The sequence below is a fragment of the Panthera onca genome, chromosome D4 (genome assembly GCF_046562875.1).
Source record: "Panthera onca isolate mPanOnc1 chromosome D4, mPanOnc1 haplotype 2, whole genome shotgun sequence".
In the NCBI taxonomy this organism is placed as follows: Eukaryota; Metazoa; Chordata; class Mammalia; order Carnivora; family Felidae; genus Panthera; species Panthera onca.
This window is the reverse complement of record NC_138351.1, coordinates 84475873-84492114: the sequence shown is the minus strand read 5'-3', so window position 1 is coordinate 84492114 and position 16242 is coordinate 84475873. Positions and strand designations below refer to the sequence as shown.

Below are 16242 nucleotides of genomic sequence, written 5' to 3'. Positions count from 1 at the left end.
CCTTTGTACTGCACCCCCTCTTAGCCACATTGGCCTTGCCTTTCTGTGACTGTCAAGCACCCTCCCGCCGCAGGACCTTTGTACTTGCTGAGCCTTCTGTCTGGAATATCCTTCCTGTAATCCCCTCACTTCCTTTGTGATGTCATTTTGTTAAGGAGGGCCCCCCTCCCCCCCCACCCCCCCTCCCCACTATGCTTGGCAGCCCTCACCATCACCACCAGAACTTCCTGTCCCCTTACCAGGCCTCTTAATACCTTCTTATGTAATGTACGGTCACTGACATTTTCTCCTCCTGAGAGCAGATACTTTTCATTTTTTTCTTTCTTTTTTTTTTTTTTAAATGTTTATTTGTTGGGGTGCCTGGGTGGCTCAGTCGGTTGAGCATCCGACTTTGGCTCAGGTCACAATTTCACGACTCATGAGTTTGGGCCTCATGTCAGGCTCTGTGCTGACAGCTCAGAGCTTGGAGCCCCCTTGGATTCTGTTTCCACCTCTCTCTGCCCCTCCCCCACTCATGCTCTGTCTCAAATATAAGTAAACATTTAAAAAAATTAAACTTAATGTTTATTTATTTTGAGAGAAAGCAAGAGACAAAGAGAACAAGCACACGGGGGAGGGGTAGAGAGAGGGGGGGAGAGAGAATCCAAGCGGGCTCTGTGCTCATTGCGGAGTCTGACGTGGGACTCGATCTCACAACCGTGAGATCATGACCTGAGCAGAGATTAAGAGTTGGATGCTTAACCAACTGAACCACCCACGTGCCCCTGAGCATTTCTTCTTTTGCTTCTTGCTTTTCCCCAGCCTCTAGGACAGCGTCTGCCTGTAGTAGGGATTTAATCAGTATTTGTTAGATGAGTTCATCAGTGAACCAAAATCCTAGAAAATCAGGTAAAATTTAAAATACATAAAATCGCAAATGTACTTTTGGGTGAGTGCCAGTGGTCAGTCAAGAGAATACAGATTGAAACAACACATTATCATTTATAAAATGGGATGTGTTGGAGGCCATTTAATGTGCTTGACGGGAGCTGGGTCTGTGGCAGAGCCATCTCAGTCCTGCCGAGAGACTGGACACACGTTGGAGAAAGGGAAGCTGCTGTTACTGCCGTGTTCAAAAATGGAGGCTCAGGGGCGCCTGGGTGGCTCGGTCGGTTGAGCGTCCGACTTCAGCTCAGGTCATGATCTCATTGTCCGTGGGTTCGAGCCCCGCGTCGGGCTCTGTGCTGACCGCTCAGAGCCTGGAGCCTGTTTCAGATTCTGTGTCTCCCTCTCTCTGACCCTCCCCTGTTCATGCTCTGTCTCTCTCTGTCTCAAAAATAAATAAACGTTAAAAAAAACTAAAAAAAAAAAAAAAATGGAGGCTCAGCGCCGCCCTAAGGCATGGGGCATCCCCTCGAGTTACTGTCACATTAGAAGTTAAAATTAAGGGGGCACCTAGTTGGCTCAGTAGGTGGTGCACACGACTCTTGATCTCAGGGTCATGAGTTCAAGCCCCACGTTGGGCATAGAGCCTACTTAAAAAAAAAAGAAGTTAGGGAAACCGTGGAAAGCTATGAAAACTGTGATAAATAAAAAACACACACTATTCACAATTCCAGCTACTCAGTGCAAGATCAGTGACTCAGACCTGAAGGTCACGGGAAAGACTAAGTTTGTGAGACTTTGGAGAAATGTTTAATGTTCTTTCCTGTATTGCTGATTATACAGTAAATTTTCTCATTGGGAAAACAGAGGTTAGCCTTTTTAGTGATTAACGGAGTGTGTAATAAATTACACTTAAAGCTCAATACTAATTAAACTCACTAAAAATAAAATAAAATAGAGAAGTACAGAAAAACCATGACCGTTTACACTGTTCCAAATAAGCATTGAAAATGGTATTTCCGGAGCAGTGGTGAGGGATCATAGCACGTAAATCTCATTCTGAAGGACAAGTCTACTGTGCAGAGGTGTTTCCAGACGCAGGCACCTGAAGCAGTCCTGAGGGCTGAGCCCGTGGGGAGGCCGGGGCAGCCCTGGGGCATGAGCGCTCCACAGAGGGTATGTGACGGCTTCAGTGGCCCTTGTGGGGCCTGGAGAGCATGTGCGTGCAGAGCAGCGAGAAGGAGGGAAGAGGGCCCCGGGCGGGAGGCACACAGGTGTGACAACACGAGCCCCTCAGAAAACGGGACAGTGTCTTATAACAGGTGTATAGGGTCCCAAGGGGGTGGGTGGCTGTTCTGTTGTCCTTGGCACCTTAAAGATGATGGAATGTACATGTAACAGATGGCTTTTTGCGGGGGGTGGGGTTTGTCTCAGACCATAAAGCAGATGCAGCAGAGGATGCTGGAACTCAAAAAGACTCTCCAGAAGGAACTGGTAAGTTCCCCTCTTCTCCCCACTGCCTGTGCCCTTCCTGGCTCTGGCCCTCCCGGGTTCCCTCGCCGCTTGACAATGCTCTCCCCCCACCGGTTGATTGCGAGGTCTCTGGGAAGCCAGATGTTGGCTGGTGGGACGGTAGCCCTGCCAGCTCGAACCTGTCTCTGAAAAGTAACTGTGTGACTCGGGGCACGTGCGGTTCTTCTCCAAGCCCGTCTGTGGGCTGAGAAGTCAGCGACCTGTGCGCCGCAGGTGAGCAGCAGAGCGCCGGGCCCAGACAGGAGAGCGGCACCTCTGCCCAGTTTGGGGTGCTCGCTGCCCCACAGACATCCTGACACCGGGACGGGGATCGTCCAGACTTCCCCAGACAACCCCCTCCTTCCTCTCGGGCCGCCCCGTCTGCCGGTGGGGGGGAGGGGGGTTGCTGAGCCTTCTTCAGGCACTTCCTTCCCAGCGGGGGCCCTTTCACCCTACTGTGGTGCAGGTGAGGCCAAGGAACAGCGGGTGAGCGCAGCGCAAGCCGGGTGACTCTCCCGGGTGATTTTCAGACCTGTCTTGAGGGGTTTGGCACAGCATCTTTCCATTGGGTTTTTAGAAAATCAGACCCGACAGTGAGCTCTTTGAGGTCCGAGAGAAGCCTGGCCCCGAGATGCCCAACATGGCTCCTTCCGTCACGAATAATGCTGACCTGACTGATGCCCGCGAGATCAACTTTGAGTACCTTAAGCACGTGGTTTTAAAATTCATGTCCTGTCGAGAGTCTGAGGTAAAGGGTTTCTGAGTTGCCTTTTGGGTCCTGAGCGTCTGGTTCCTTTGTCCAAGCCTCGTGTGGCTTCCCACCAAGTACATTGCTTTCTTCCTCTCCCACGTTCCCATTTGGCCACCAGTGTGGACACGTAACGGTTATTTCTCCAGCTGGCACTGACCTGCTGATGGTGCAGCCGGCAGGTGGGGGCCGAGAAGGGAGTCCGCTCCGGGGAGGCCGCGCGGGTTGGAGGCTGAGGCTGCAGTCCGGGAACGGTCTGCCCCGCGCTCCCGCATCCTGCTGAAGGGCAGGGTGGCCGCCGTGGATGTCCTGGGGATCTTGCCGGTTCCCGGAGGAAGAGATGGAGGGGAGAAAAGTCTGTCGTTGTCGTCAGACCCGAGGAAGCCCAACGTCCCCCTCCACGTGGTCCTTGCTAACCCGTGGGGAGCACACACCGGGAAGAGACCCAGGGAGCGCTCCAGCTAAGCCCCCCGATCCTCCCCCACCGTCCGCCACCCCAGGGCCCGTGGCAGCGAAACTCAACTTTGTTTCAGGCTTTTCACCTTATAAAAGCTGTGTCAGTGTTGCTGAACTTCTCACAAGAGGAAGAGAACATGCTCAAAGAAACCCTGGAGTATAAGGTAGGGTTCCCTGGCCTGCTGTCTGGTTCTTAGGAACTAGCCAGTAATCCCAGCACTGGCGGGTGAGCCCGTCCACAGCTGCATCGTCCGCCGAGAAAGTGCTACTGGATAGTGGACTCCTGTTGGGCCGTATTTACTGAGGACGTGCCTTGTGCACACGCGTCTGCGCGGTGCCCACCGACAGGCCTTATGTGTCCACCGCGCTTTCACTGACGTCATTAACGTCAACAGCCCCAGGTCCGGCCCAACGTCCAGATTTTTTTTTTTAAATAAAATATTCAGGGGCGCCTGGGTGGCACAGTCGGTTAAGTGTCCGACTCTTGATCTTGGCTCAGGTCATGACCTCACAGTTCGTGAGTTCAAGCCCCACATCAGGCTCTGCACTGACAGCGTGGAGCCTGCTTGGGATTCCGTCTCTCCTTCTCTCTGCCCCTCCTTCACTGTGCACACTCGCTCGCACGCTCGCTCGCCCTCTCTCTCAAATAAAGAAAAAGAGAGAGAAAGAGAAAGAAAGAAAGAAAAGAAAGAAAGAAGGAAGGAAGGGAGGAAGGGAGGGAGGGAGGAAGAAAAAGAGAAGAAAGAAACCTGGGTGGCTCAGTCGGTTGAGTGTCCAACTTCGGCTCGGGTCATGGTCTCACGGTTTGTGGGTTTGAGCACCATGTCGGGCTCTGTGCTGACAGCTCAGAGCCTGGAGCCTGCTTCGGAGTCTGTGTCTCCCTCTCTCTGCCCCCCACCCCTGCTCTTACTCTGTCTGTCTCAAAAAACAAATAATAAACACCAAAAAAGTTTAAAAACTAAAAAATAAAATATTCAGAATTTATAGAAGAAAAAAATATTTTCTGGAAGAATTAGGTACAATTCCACTACCTTGTTCTTGTCAACTCTGTTTCCTCCTGCGTCCCTCCCATACTTAGAATGGGCTCTGGGCCCCGTAGACGGGTTGCCACGTCCAGCACCTTCGCTGGGTGCTTGCGGGACAGGGAGGGGGCGCTTTCAGCTTCCTCTGCACCTAGTCCCGATGCTCAGAAGCCCTCTCTGCTTCCAACGCAGATGTCGTGGTTTGGGTCCAAGCCAGCTCCCAAGGGCAGCATCCGGCCGTCCATCTCCAACCCTCGGATCCCGTGGTCCTAGGTGGAAATCCGGCAGATGGATCTCCATGCGATGACACTTTTTCTGTGAAAAGAACACTGACACACCAGTCTGGGTGGGTTTTTAATCACTGTAACCGCAGTATTTTGTACAAGCGTCAGAGCATTGTTTACAAGACTTAAGGCCCCCTTCCCGACAGACTGATCTGAAGCTCAGGAGGTGGCTGATCCTGTGTCATTGTGCTCACCAAACGGGAGGGTCCTGGCACTACCCGCGTTTCCACAGTGCTGCTAAACTCCCAGCTCTGGCCAGCACCCGTCTGCACCTGAACCCTCTAACTGTTCACGTCAGCACTTGAAGCTGAAGCCGGTGGCATCGGGCAGAGAGGAGGCACCCGGCCCACCACGGGGTGCTGACGCTGGACGGAAAGACAGCCCTTTGAAATGGTGCCCGGCAGGCCAGACCCACCTGCTTCTGCCACAGACAGCCAGCTCGTTGGGGGTGGCTTTTAAAAATTCCCCTTCCCCGTCAGCATGTTTGGGTTCAGATGAGTTAGACGAGGCTTTTCAACCCTTCCTCTCAAGAAAACATTATCTCACCCTGTTTGTCAGGCCACCCAGAACTTCAGATGTGTACATCTTTAAGGTACTCTGGGGCCAGTGTGGATTAATGAATATGCAACTTTCTGACAGTATCTCATTTTCCTGAAGAAAACTAGCAGATATATTTAAAAAAAAAAAAAAAAGATCCTTAGCACCAAATACACTCAATTGCCTTTTTAATGAATGTACTTGTCTTGGATAGGTTGCTGGTAAACCATTTTAAACTATTTTTTATAGCTAAGATTCTTCGCTATTATAAACATGTCTCTGTATTATAAAATCCATTTAACTGGTGTTCTTAAAGGCAAATCAGAGCATCAAGAGGAAATTATTTCTAAAATTGGGATTCCTTTCCCTTTTTAATTTCACCGCAGCATTCTGTGGTCTCTGCTTCCCTCTGAAGCAGTGGTGGTATTTCATTTGCTTTGCTCTTAATTCCGTGTCGTAAGACGGAGCAAATGCTAATCACACGTTCGCTACGGTTAAGGACAGCCTGGACAGTCTGCTCCGCTCGGAGGAAGCAACAGCTGCCCCCCGCCCCCCGCCCCCCTCCCGGTTCTTGACCAAAACCTGGGAAGCGGTCTGCCTTGTACGTGCAGCTACCGTCTCTCTCCCTAACGCTGCCCCTGTATACTTAGGACGACACTACACCCATACATGGCATCCAGACGGCCCCAGACGGCTACAGGACTTGATGGCGTGCAGATGGCTCGGGTAGGGACCTTTAAAAACTCTTATTATTATTAAGGAAAGGGGAATATGCTTGCCCTGGATAGTCCACAGTATGGAATCTAAAGAGAAACTGTTGATTTCGTTTGACAAAAGTTTTACCGGCTAAATAAAATAAGTTAATAACTGGAGCTCCTAAAATTTATTGTCAGTTATCCAATGATGTTTCTCAAAAATGCTTAGGGTTATAATCTATAAAATCTGTCTCACGGCGAAACACCGATTTGCGGACTTAACCTAGTACATTTCCACAGACCTGGAAGTACCGAGCAAGGGCAGCGTCACCCTCATCCCAGCCAGGCTGTCTGCCACCCAGTGGCCCATTCTCCAGTTACCTACCTCCTCCCGTGGCTCCTCCCTGCATATGGCTTTCCCTCGTGGAGAATATCTTTTCCACTTACCTGGTGGGGACACACAATAGGAATGCCTTCCGTTCTGTAATTTGGAGAACAGGTACCTTTTCTTAGCTTTTCCAGGAGACTCCCCAAGATTGGGTGGTCCAGGGCTCACCAGACGGCTACCACACGGCGGCGGGAGCCCCGTCCCACTCTGCCGTGGCCTCTCCAGCCCTTGAGCTGGTCTCACCCTGCCCCAGCCACGTCCCCGGCAGCTTTAGGTGTAGTCGTGGGACCCATCACTCGGCCTATACTTGCCTCGGGAGGATTCATTCTGACTAGGCTTTCCTCCTGCATGTTGAATTTCCTTCAGCTTTAAGAGGAAGAGTGGAGTAAATATTCTAAGTGATTTAATGCACTTTCACTTGTATAAAAAGTTCTGTGATCGACAGTATGTATAGCCCTTTATATGAGCATTGGATTTGGATTTCTCTCCGGTTGTAAATAGGAACTGTATTATCTAAGACTGCTGTAGAAAATTCATTTGTGGTGTCACTTTTTGATTAAAGCTCTTTAATCCAGATGCAACTACAGTGGGTTTTACTTGATAGTCTAATGAAATTTAGTACATTGTGTCTCATATTTAATACTTCAAGGCGAACTTCAAAGACTACAGTACAGAGCTTCCAGGTGGCAGCACAGAGATGTGGGGAGAGTGGCTTCCGTGTTGGTGAGCACAGAGATGTGGGGAGAATGGCACGCTCAGAGAGCATGGAAGCTCCATGCCCTTTCCCAAGTTCCCTATGCATCTCTTCCATCTGGCTGTTTCCGAGGATATCCTTTTATGCTAAACCAGTAACCTAGTAAGTAAAAAAGGGAAGGGGACTGCGGGGGTGGGGGGAATGGCTGTAGAGCCTTTCTTTCAGAATCTCCCCAGATTAGGTTTAAGTACATGTAATGAAACCTGCAGCCTAGTCCTACCTCCCAGAACAGTGGAGCTTCTGCAGAGGAATTGAAAGGATTGTGTCACTTTGGTCAATGTCTATCGACAAGGCCCGCAGGACCAGGAAGAGCTTCAGAAATCTCAATGGGGTCCTTTAATAGAATGCAGACTGCAGTTACACGTGCTAAAAAGGCCAGAAAGACATCTTTGCTCTTCAAAGAAGCTGGCTGTTAGTGGTTATAGGGAACAAAATGTTCCTTTTGTATAGACTGATTGCTACCTGTTTCTGGCTTTTAATCCTTTAAAAGAACTTGTTTAACGGGGCGCCTGGGTGGCTCAGTTAGGCACTGACTTCATCTGACTTCAGCTCAGGTCACGATCTCACAGTTTGTGAGCTGAAGCCCCACATCTGGCTCTCTGCTGTCAGCACAGAGCCCACTTCAGATCCTGTCTCCTTCTCTCTTTGTCCCTCCACTGCTCGCTCGCTCGCTCGCTCTCTCAAAACAAAACAAAAAGGATAAAAGCAAAAAAACTTGTTTAAGAGTGTTCCTGCCACAAGCCCAAGTCAGAGTCAGGAGATGGTGACCGGGCCTTTCTGGGGCGCGCTCCCAAAAGATTCCAAGTGCAGTCACACAAACTAAAGACTTTGGAAGCCTAGACCAATTATTGAATGTTCGGCACTTTATTAAATTAAATAAGCTCCAAAATTACATACAAATCAAAAGGAGTAAAACCAATAAATAGTTATTCGGCAAAATCTCTCTCCATAGCAGCCAGCAGTGCCGAGCCCAGGCCTGAGGTCCTGCTGTGGCAAGAGGGCTGGACCGCCATGCTCACTCCCTGGGGACAGTGCCCCAGGGACACGCCCACCCCTCCACATCAGTTCTCATTCGTTTCCGTCCCATTCATTACTCATTTTACATACATGAAACACACCGCAAAGTACATACTAATAAGCCAAGAGCTTTATTGATGCAGCAGGCACTTTACAATGAACCCAAGAGAGCCCGTCTTCTCTGGGAAGACGGGATGTCTGTACAAACCCTTGAAGTTTTTACTACTTCAAAAAAACAAGCTCTCCCTTTTACCACAGCCCTTGGATCTGTACCTGCCCAAGTTGTCCCTCCCCCATTTTAAAGAGGCAGAGCACACAGGTACACCTGACCAACGCTGGCCAGCCACTCCAGGAGACAGTTACAATGTCAGTTCTGTGTTACTTGTGGACAAAGGCATAGACTATCAGATCCTGCAAAGGATTTAGGAAACAGACGATTTCTCCCTCCACCTTGAAAATAAAATACACTTCAGCTGATGCATGTCCTGAAATAGTTTAGCTGGGAGTTCCTAGGAAGATGGTCCATTGTCAATCCCTTCTTCATCAGCCTGTGCATCCAAAATTCTTCTCAAGGTAACATGAGTCCTTTTTTTTTTTTTTTTTTTTAAACAGTCTTTCTTGCTGTAAGAACTCTTATAATGGAGCCTAGTCCTCCTACTGCTAATGCCTGTGGGGGCAGGAAAAGGAAAGGAGTGAAATGAGACATGGCTGGCCACGTGGGAGCCTGGCTTGCCAGGGAAGAAGGGACCAAGCACATTCCCAGACCTAGGTCCCACCGCATCACAGACCCTCTCGAAAAAGGGTTCCTGCAACAGCACAGTTAAGGAGGTGACGAGAGAGCCCCCATTCTAGGCGTGGAGCCCTGTCCTGGAGCCAGGGGTCCCGAAGAGCTGCTAGCTCGAGACAGCAGAGCTGGGCTTGAGAACACTGTTACCAAGCACATACACAGCACAGCCCCCCAAGTTTCCCTTTTTGACAAGCTGTTTCCGGCCTGCCGGTACTGCCCTAGACACTTAAATAGACACGAGCTCATTATAGCTGCCTCCCTGAGGCCTCCTTAGAAATGCCAGCAGGGCTCGGCACCAAGTTGCCTTAAAGGGACCAAAGGGCCTGGCCTCCCCACCACACAGAGGGCTTGCTCAGCTCCCGAGTACCAGAGCTACCCCCACCAAGCCCAGGAGTTCACCTCCCGACGGAGCAGGCACAGCACACCCCACAGCAGGACCAAAGGCCACCACCGCGGCACAGCACCAAGGCTGCCCAAGTGGCTGACCCCTCAAAACCTTTATGGAGAGTTTTAGATACCGTGTTGGGAATAGCCTGGTCTCCTATACTGATAAGCGAGCTTCCTGTAGTTCTACAGGGCAGGGGGACATTGGTGCATAGGCAGGACACGGGCTAGATGAAACGGCTTGCTCTTCTAACGACCTGAACAAAGGACAGGCACAGCTTTTTATGCTTCAGGTGGATGAAGGCCCCATTAAGTAAACATTCAGGTTTCTGCCACTGCCTTCTCTGGCCTAGTGAAGCTGCAGCACAGCAGGAAGCCCCTAGAGTTAGCGAGGGGCTCAGCCTGCATCCTTAAGAGCCCCCCAACCGCCACCTCCACCAATGCAAAGCAGCTGCCTCCACTAAAGTCTTATGAAGCCCCAGCTTCAAGCCTGCCTCCCTCCCACCTGGGACTCCCTGTCCCTCTTCCCATGCCAAGTCACCTGTCCCCACGACATGCCCGGCATAAATCAGCAGCTAAAGTAATTGCAATTACCAGAGACCGTGAACCCCTACCAAGTGCTTCCACGGGAGAAGTGATCAGATGTCCCAGGTTGCTTTAGGCGTGGCCCCTTATTATTATGACAATCAGACTGTCCTATGTTATTGTGGGAGCTCTAGCCCGCGGATCTGAACCCTAGAACTGGGGCGAGTCCGTGAGCTGCCCGCATGAGCAGTGTGTTCACCTACCTTTTCATGCCATTGGAGTAACACCGCACTGCTGTTTTCTGTGGGCTTCTCAAACCCTTTATAAATGTACTTCATTAGCAAGTCAATGCCATTTCTGTCCAGTGACTGCACAGCCTGCTCAATTTCACTGCTCTTAAAATTTGTAAGCACTTTCAGCACCACGCCCTGGGCTCGTTCCTATAAAGGAAAGAGAAAGGGAGTGACACCCAGAGCCACAGCCCAGGCACATCCATGTCCTCCAAGACCGGCACAGAAATACCAAACCAAGTGGTCAGAACTCTTAGAAACACTGCCCAATTTCTAATTTGTCTGGGATGGTTAAAAACTAAGTGGGCTGAAATACCTTTATTGATTTAAATTTCAAGTATCCCTTATTCATGCTAATAAGTTATCCCACTTATTTTGGGGGAGTAAGTGGTTTGTCAGAGAGAAGCATACCTGCAAAGCCTCAGATTTCACAAGATCCTAACTGTGGAGATCTACTTTCTGAACAGGTGTACTAGGCTGCAGTTTCCCTCTGCATTCACCCCAGTAACACAGAAGCCACTTCCCTCTGCCTGAGAGGTGCAGCCATTGATTACATCAAGATGCTGTGACAAGACAGCAAAACCCCAGCTTGAGAGAGACCCCTTTCCCTGGACCAAATTTTAGACAGCTTCTAAACAGCTGTGATGCAGTAAACACAAATGTATCTTCTCACCTTGTTTTTAAAAGGCAGGAAATTTTAAAAGCACTGAAAATACTTATGCAAATAAAGCCTATTCGATAACCTTTAAAGCAGAAACTGCTAAGTCCCACGTGGCATGCTAATTTATAGTTTTGCTAAGCAGCAAGGGCTGGGCCGACTTCTCACCCCATGAGGCTCTGGGGAGAAGTGAATGTTTCTTTGGGGAGCTTTTACTATAAACACCGACAGCTTTGATGTCAGGAGTGCCAGCCAGGAGGCTTCCATGGAAGCACTGCCCAGTGCCAACCCACTCCCTTAGTAGAAACTCACTGATGCTAACACTAAATAGATGCTGTCTGAAGCCCCGTGGAAGTCACGCTCAGATGGGGACACGGACAACCACAACCCTGGTCCCAACACCACCCGGCAAAGCTGCAGCAGAGCCCCCTTTACCTTCACGGCCTGATTCTTGGTGTTGACGGGAGAGTTCCGCAAGGCTGCATGGAATGCCCGAAGCATGTCCCCTGTGCATCACCACCAGTTAAGGATGGCTAGGCTCAAGCATGTTCACACTTTTATTAATGAACTCATTTCAAAAACAGCTCAAGGGAGGAGTCAAGAGATACTCCCACCGCAGCTTCCAGGTGGCCACAGCCCGTTCAGAGAGTAGCCTGTGGCTTTCCTGAGCCACAGAGAGGAGAGGACACCTCTGCCAACAGTGCAAGCCCCTCCTTCCGCCGCCCCCTAAAACACATTTGGACACTCCTTCCCTCCCTGGAAACAAGTGCCCTCTTGGGGTGACCTGCAGCAAAACCTGACGGAGCTTGCTTACAACTGCTTGGTCCTGGGCACCACGTCTGCCCCATTGGGTCCTGACAACAGTGCGCGGCTACCATTCTCATCTTCTCATTCTCAAAGGAGAAGAATGAAGGCACAAACGGAGATCTCCTCTTAATCCAATGTTTTCTCAGTTAAACTGCTAAAGAAATTAAGATGTGCTAAAATTTCTATCTTCTTTTTTTTTTTTAATTTTTTTTTTAACGTTTTTTATTTATTTTTGAGACAGAGAGAGAGCATGAACAGGGGAGGGGCAGAGAGAGAGGGAGACACAGAATCGGAAGCAGGCTCCAGGCTCTGAGCCATCAGCCCAGAGCCCGACGCGGGGCTCGAACTCACGGACCGTGGGATCATGACCTGAGCTGAAGTCGGACGCTCAACCGACTGAGCCACCCAGGCGCCCCTAAAATTTCTATCTTCTAAGACCCACTTAGGTCTGTGAGGTCCCAGCTGCTACTAGGAGGGAGATTTATTAATCTAAAAGCTTTTCCCCCAAATATGAGTTGATCCTCTCCCCTCCCCGCAACCTTAGTTGCAATCCTGACACCTTCTTTGCTGAGTTCCAAATATACCACACTCAAAAGAAAATGACAATCTGGGTTAGGTCCCCAAAGGTGACACCTATTTTAAACTGAATTACATCAGCCAACTTTCATTTCCTCATCTGAAACACTGGCTTCAGCCAAAAAGCTTCAAAAATAGAACAAGGAATGGCTTCTACCCAATCAGGTCTCTACTCCTGTTCATGCAGTGATACCTACGTGTGAACAGACAGAGACTCCGGAGCAACGCCTAGTCCCATCTTCCCTAGTGTGGGCTCCATCTTGACGGAGCTGGGCCCACACCACTCAGGAGCCACTCTGGCTGAGCTCCCCGGGCCCCTGCTGGGCCCTGATCCACCTTCCACAATGGACAGACGGCCCACCCCCTATATCTGTTGGCTTTGGACTTCCTTTCCCTCAGCCAAGCGAGGGCCAGTCTGGTACCAGCCACTGATAACTTCTACCTTAGAAAACAGTTCTGATTTGGCGTCCCAGAACAATGAGCAGAGTCTCAGAAGCTTAAAGAAATGTAGGCTGACTCTCTTTGCTAACCAGCATGGCTGGCAAACAAAATCACTCAGGAGATGGATGGGGAAGGGCAGGGTAACTAGTCCCCAGGGACAAAAAGAGTCACCCTTTAGTTACCTCTGTAGTGCCAACCTACCAAGCATTCGCTATAGATGTTGATGGGTGGAGGGCCTTTAGCAGCTTGGGGAGTTCTGGGGAGGAGGGAGGGCACGGTATTTATCCAGCTGGCCTCAGTGCTCAGCTTAGAGAACAGGCTGGGGAATGCGCCCCCTTGTCTCCTCTAGATCAGGGCTCCTCAACCACAGCATTAACATTCTAGACCACATGATTGATGTGAGGTCTGCCCTGTGCATCACACAATATTTAGCAGCATCCCTGGCTGCTACCCACTAGATCCCAGCAGGATTTCCAAGTTGTGATAAAGTGTCTCCAAACAATGCCAAATTTCTTCAGGGGGAAGAAAGAGTGCAAAACTGCTCAAAACCATTGCTTTGGACCTGTTCCTGAGGACCAGAAAGTTCTTCAGTGAGGAAGAAAAGGAAGGAATACTTTAAAATCCTTATCCTGTACCAGGTGCTTTCACATGTCCTCTCATTACTGCTATCAACCCTCTGTGACAAGAATCATTATTCTCACTTGGAAGGCAATGGATTTGAAGCTCAGAAAAGGGAAATGACCTGCCCAAGGTCACAAAGTTAAGCTGTCCAGCCGGCCTTCAAACCCAAGGATGCCCAACTCCAAAGCCAAGCTCTTTCTCTAATCCCCTGCTGTCACTCTACCCACAGACCCAAGCTGCATGTCTAGGGCACTCGCTGTGTGCCCAGTACTGTGAAGTTTTTTGCAATGTTGTTCCGTGATGCTCCCGTGGAACCTGTAAGGCCAGCATGGTTCCCCTCCTTTTCACAGAAGAGGATGCTGAGGTTCAGAGAAGGTGTGAGGTCACATAGCTATAGCATGACAGAGTGAGGTTTGCATTGATACACAGCCCATGTTCTTTCTATTTCATCTGCCTGATTCCCTACCATGACTCAATTCCCTATGCAGCAGTAGGACAGGCCTCCTCCTCCTCCTCCCTACATTTCCCCACTCCAATCAACCAACCTCTACCCCTTCCTCTGGACTTTGTTCTAAGACTCTTCTATTAGAAGCCTGTTCTATAGTTTAAACTCAGTAATATCACTATAAGTCCAATATCTGGCACATGATAGGGACTCAGTAAATACTAGTTCTCCTTCCTCCTCCTTCCCTGGGCCCCACATTTGCCAGGATTTCAGTTCTCATTGCTAACCTCCCTTTCCCCAATCCCAAGAGGTATACTGTCCATGGTAACAAGGTTTCTGACACAGCCACTAGTGGAGAAACTGCACCCACTGGATGTGCTAAACCTAGGCCTCCAAGCAGCCTCAAGAAACCTATCATTAGGGGCATAGCAAGAGAGGGCTTTCAACAAGTCCCTGCAGCATCAGGACCAACACCTCAGATAACCAGACCTTGTTCTCCCCATCTGTACATAGTTCTCGGCCACACGCCTGACCCTGGAGTCTTTTTGGCATTGCCTGCCCATGAGCCAGGTTCTGCATCAGAACGCAGAATCAATCTTCCCTCATGAGGGGTCCTTCTCATGACCCCGATTCACCAATGGGGTAAACAGGGTGATCCTGATGGGGCAGGAAATACAAGTTTGAATCCCCACCTTTGAAAACACATTCCTGTTCAAACAAAGAAAGTCTGAAGGTTTTTGTTTCAAAGGCACGTTGGAGGAACACTGCAGGACTCCTCCCTAAGGTAGTCCACGGGCCTGACTTCCCAAGCTGAGTCAACTGATTAAACACTCAGAATCTGATTTATATACAGCATGAGCCTCCAACCCTGCCCTGGCAAGTGTGGGGGAGGGGGCAGGCACTTCCTGTAACACCATTTGAATAAAGAAAAATCCTTCCTGTGAGAATAAGTCAGTTTCCTGTGCTCAAACTGCTAAGGGACCCAGCGGGCTGTGACAACCACCTCTATTTTTAATCTTGTTTTCTAAATGCTTGCTCTCTGTGGTCACAGGAATAGTCATTTCCAGTCATGAGGCTCTACTTTTACATTTCACTTCATACTGTCTGGTTTTTCTTCGCTCTAAACTACTAGTTTTTCCCACTGCTTCCTGCACAAGAAGGCTATTGCGGGTAGGAAGCCAAAACTCACTTGTTGAACGTGGCTGAGACCATCAAGGTCCACAGCTCAAGGTGTTCATAGGAAACTGAGGACAGGTGCAAAACAGTGGCATTAACCTGGAGGGTCAGATTGATTCTGGGGTCGGAGGTGCACAATCTCTGACCTCAGGGCTGGGCTAGGGCTGCAGCCTTCGCTCCCCCTTGGGTCCCTTCTTCCCCACAGCCATCCACCCACCTATTTTCCTGTGGTGCTGCAATCCGGCCCAAGAGGACAGTGCCCAGGAGCCACCCAGGCTGCTCAATTACTCAGCGGGGGCTCACCTCTGCCCCTCCCTCCCATCAAGCTCGAGAATGGCCCCATTTCCTGCAAGGGAGGGACGGAGTGATAGGGAGCCCAAGCCACGGTCAGTCAGAGGGGATGAGGACACCGGGGGAGACGAGGGCAGGCCTCGCGGAGGAGTGCGGGGCCGGCCTGCGGGCGGCAGGCGAGTCGGGCGTGCCTCGGAGCCTGGCGAGCCGGCGGGTCCACCAGGGTCTAGGGGCCTCGTGGAGCCACGCTGCTGGGGGAACCTCCGGGGGCCGGAGCCCGGGTCGGAGGGAAGGCGGTGGGGGATACCGGGCTGAGGGAACCCGGTTCGAGGGGAGCCGGATCGGAAGGGACTTGGGAGACGGACCTCAGGGGCCCCGGGGTGAGACGAGTAGGGAGGCCCGCCTGAGGGGAGCGCGGCCCGCCGCGCCGGTTAAGGATATTGCCGCAGAAGGCCGTCCACCTCGCTAGGGTCCGGGCCTGGCTCGGCCGCCGCCGCCGCCGCCTCCTCCTGCTCGTCCACGAATTTGTTCTCGTCAAACTCGTCGATGTCCACCCGACGGAAGCGCGAGGACAGCGTGTTCCGGGCCATGGCGGGGAGTCGGCGCCCGCTCAGCCGCCTCCTCTCCGGGTCCGACCTCGGCTCTACTCCGTTCGGCACCGGCTCAGGCTCGGGGGCGGGAAGCGGCCGCCGGGCGCCTCCTCCACCTCCTCGGCGCGCAGACGCCGCTGTCCGCCCACTTCCGGGCCACGCCGGAACCGGAAGTGCCGGTGGGCGGGAGGGGCGGAGCCCGGTAGGAGACTGGCTGGAAGCGCTGGAGAATCCACCTTATAGTCGTTCCCACGGCCTTCAGCGGGACTTTCATCTTCGGGGAGCCCCAGTCTTGCTGTCTGAGTGGGCGCCCTGTCCCCACACAGGTCCCAACATCGTGGACGCTATAACTGCGCTCCTTCTTCGGCTTCTCC

At 51.2% G+C, this 16242-nt stretch overlaps 2 protein-coding genes across 2 annotated transcripts in view; one reads left to right on the top strand and one right to left on the bottom strand.

Annotated features, from left to right (window-relative positions):
* Positions 1-7078, top strand: part of GOLGA1 (golgin A1) — a 49183-nt gene extending 42105 nt beyond the window's left edge. The window contains exons 20-23 of the mRNA XM_060608691.3: positions 2299-2358; positions 2954-3124; positions 3658-3744; positions 4795-7078. Coding sequence (XP_060464674.2) covers positions 2299-2358; positions 2954-3124; positions 3658-3744; positions 4795-4875 — 399 coding nt within the window. The 3' untranslated portion in view covers positions 4876-7078. The remainder of the gene's footprint in view (positions 1-2298; positions 2359-2953; positions 3125-3657; positions 3745-4794) is intronic.
* A 1307-nt stretch (positions 7079-8385) lies between these two features.
* On the bottom strand, positions 8386-16016 carry ARPC5L (actin related protein 2/3 complex subunit 5 like). The gene is made up of 4 exons (XM_081790942.1): positions 15720-16016; positions 11357-11429; positions 10237-10413; positions 8386-8944 (listed from the first exon to the last, which is right to left on the bottom strand). The coding sequence occupies exons 1-4, from the start codon at positions 15866-15868 to the stop codon at positions 8882-8884; spliced, it is 462 nt and encodes a 153-aa protein (XP_081647068.1). The 5' UTR covers positions 15869-16016; the 3' UTR covers positions 8386-8881.
* Between the last annotated feature and the right edge of the window lie 226 nt (positions 16017-16242).

Bases quoted from the DNA above. Each gene is read 5' to 3' on its own strand.
- ARPC5L (XM_081790942.1), bottom strand. From the start codon at position 15,868: ATGGCCCGGAACACGCTGTCCTCGCGCTTCCGTCGGGTGGACATCGAC. The intron at 11,430-15,719 runs ATATCCTTAACC...GTGGTGATGCAC, and splicing joins GTGGACGGCCTTCTGCGGCA to AGGGGACATGCTTCGGGCAT. The intron at 8,945-10,236 runs GTAGGTGAACAC...CTGCCCCCACAG, and splicing joins TACTCCAATGGCATGAAAAG to GCATTAGCAGTAGGAGGACT.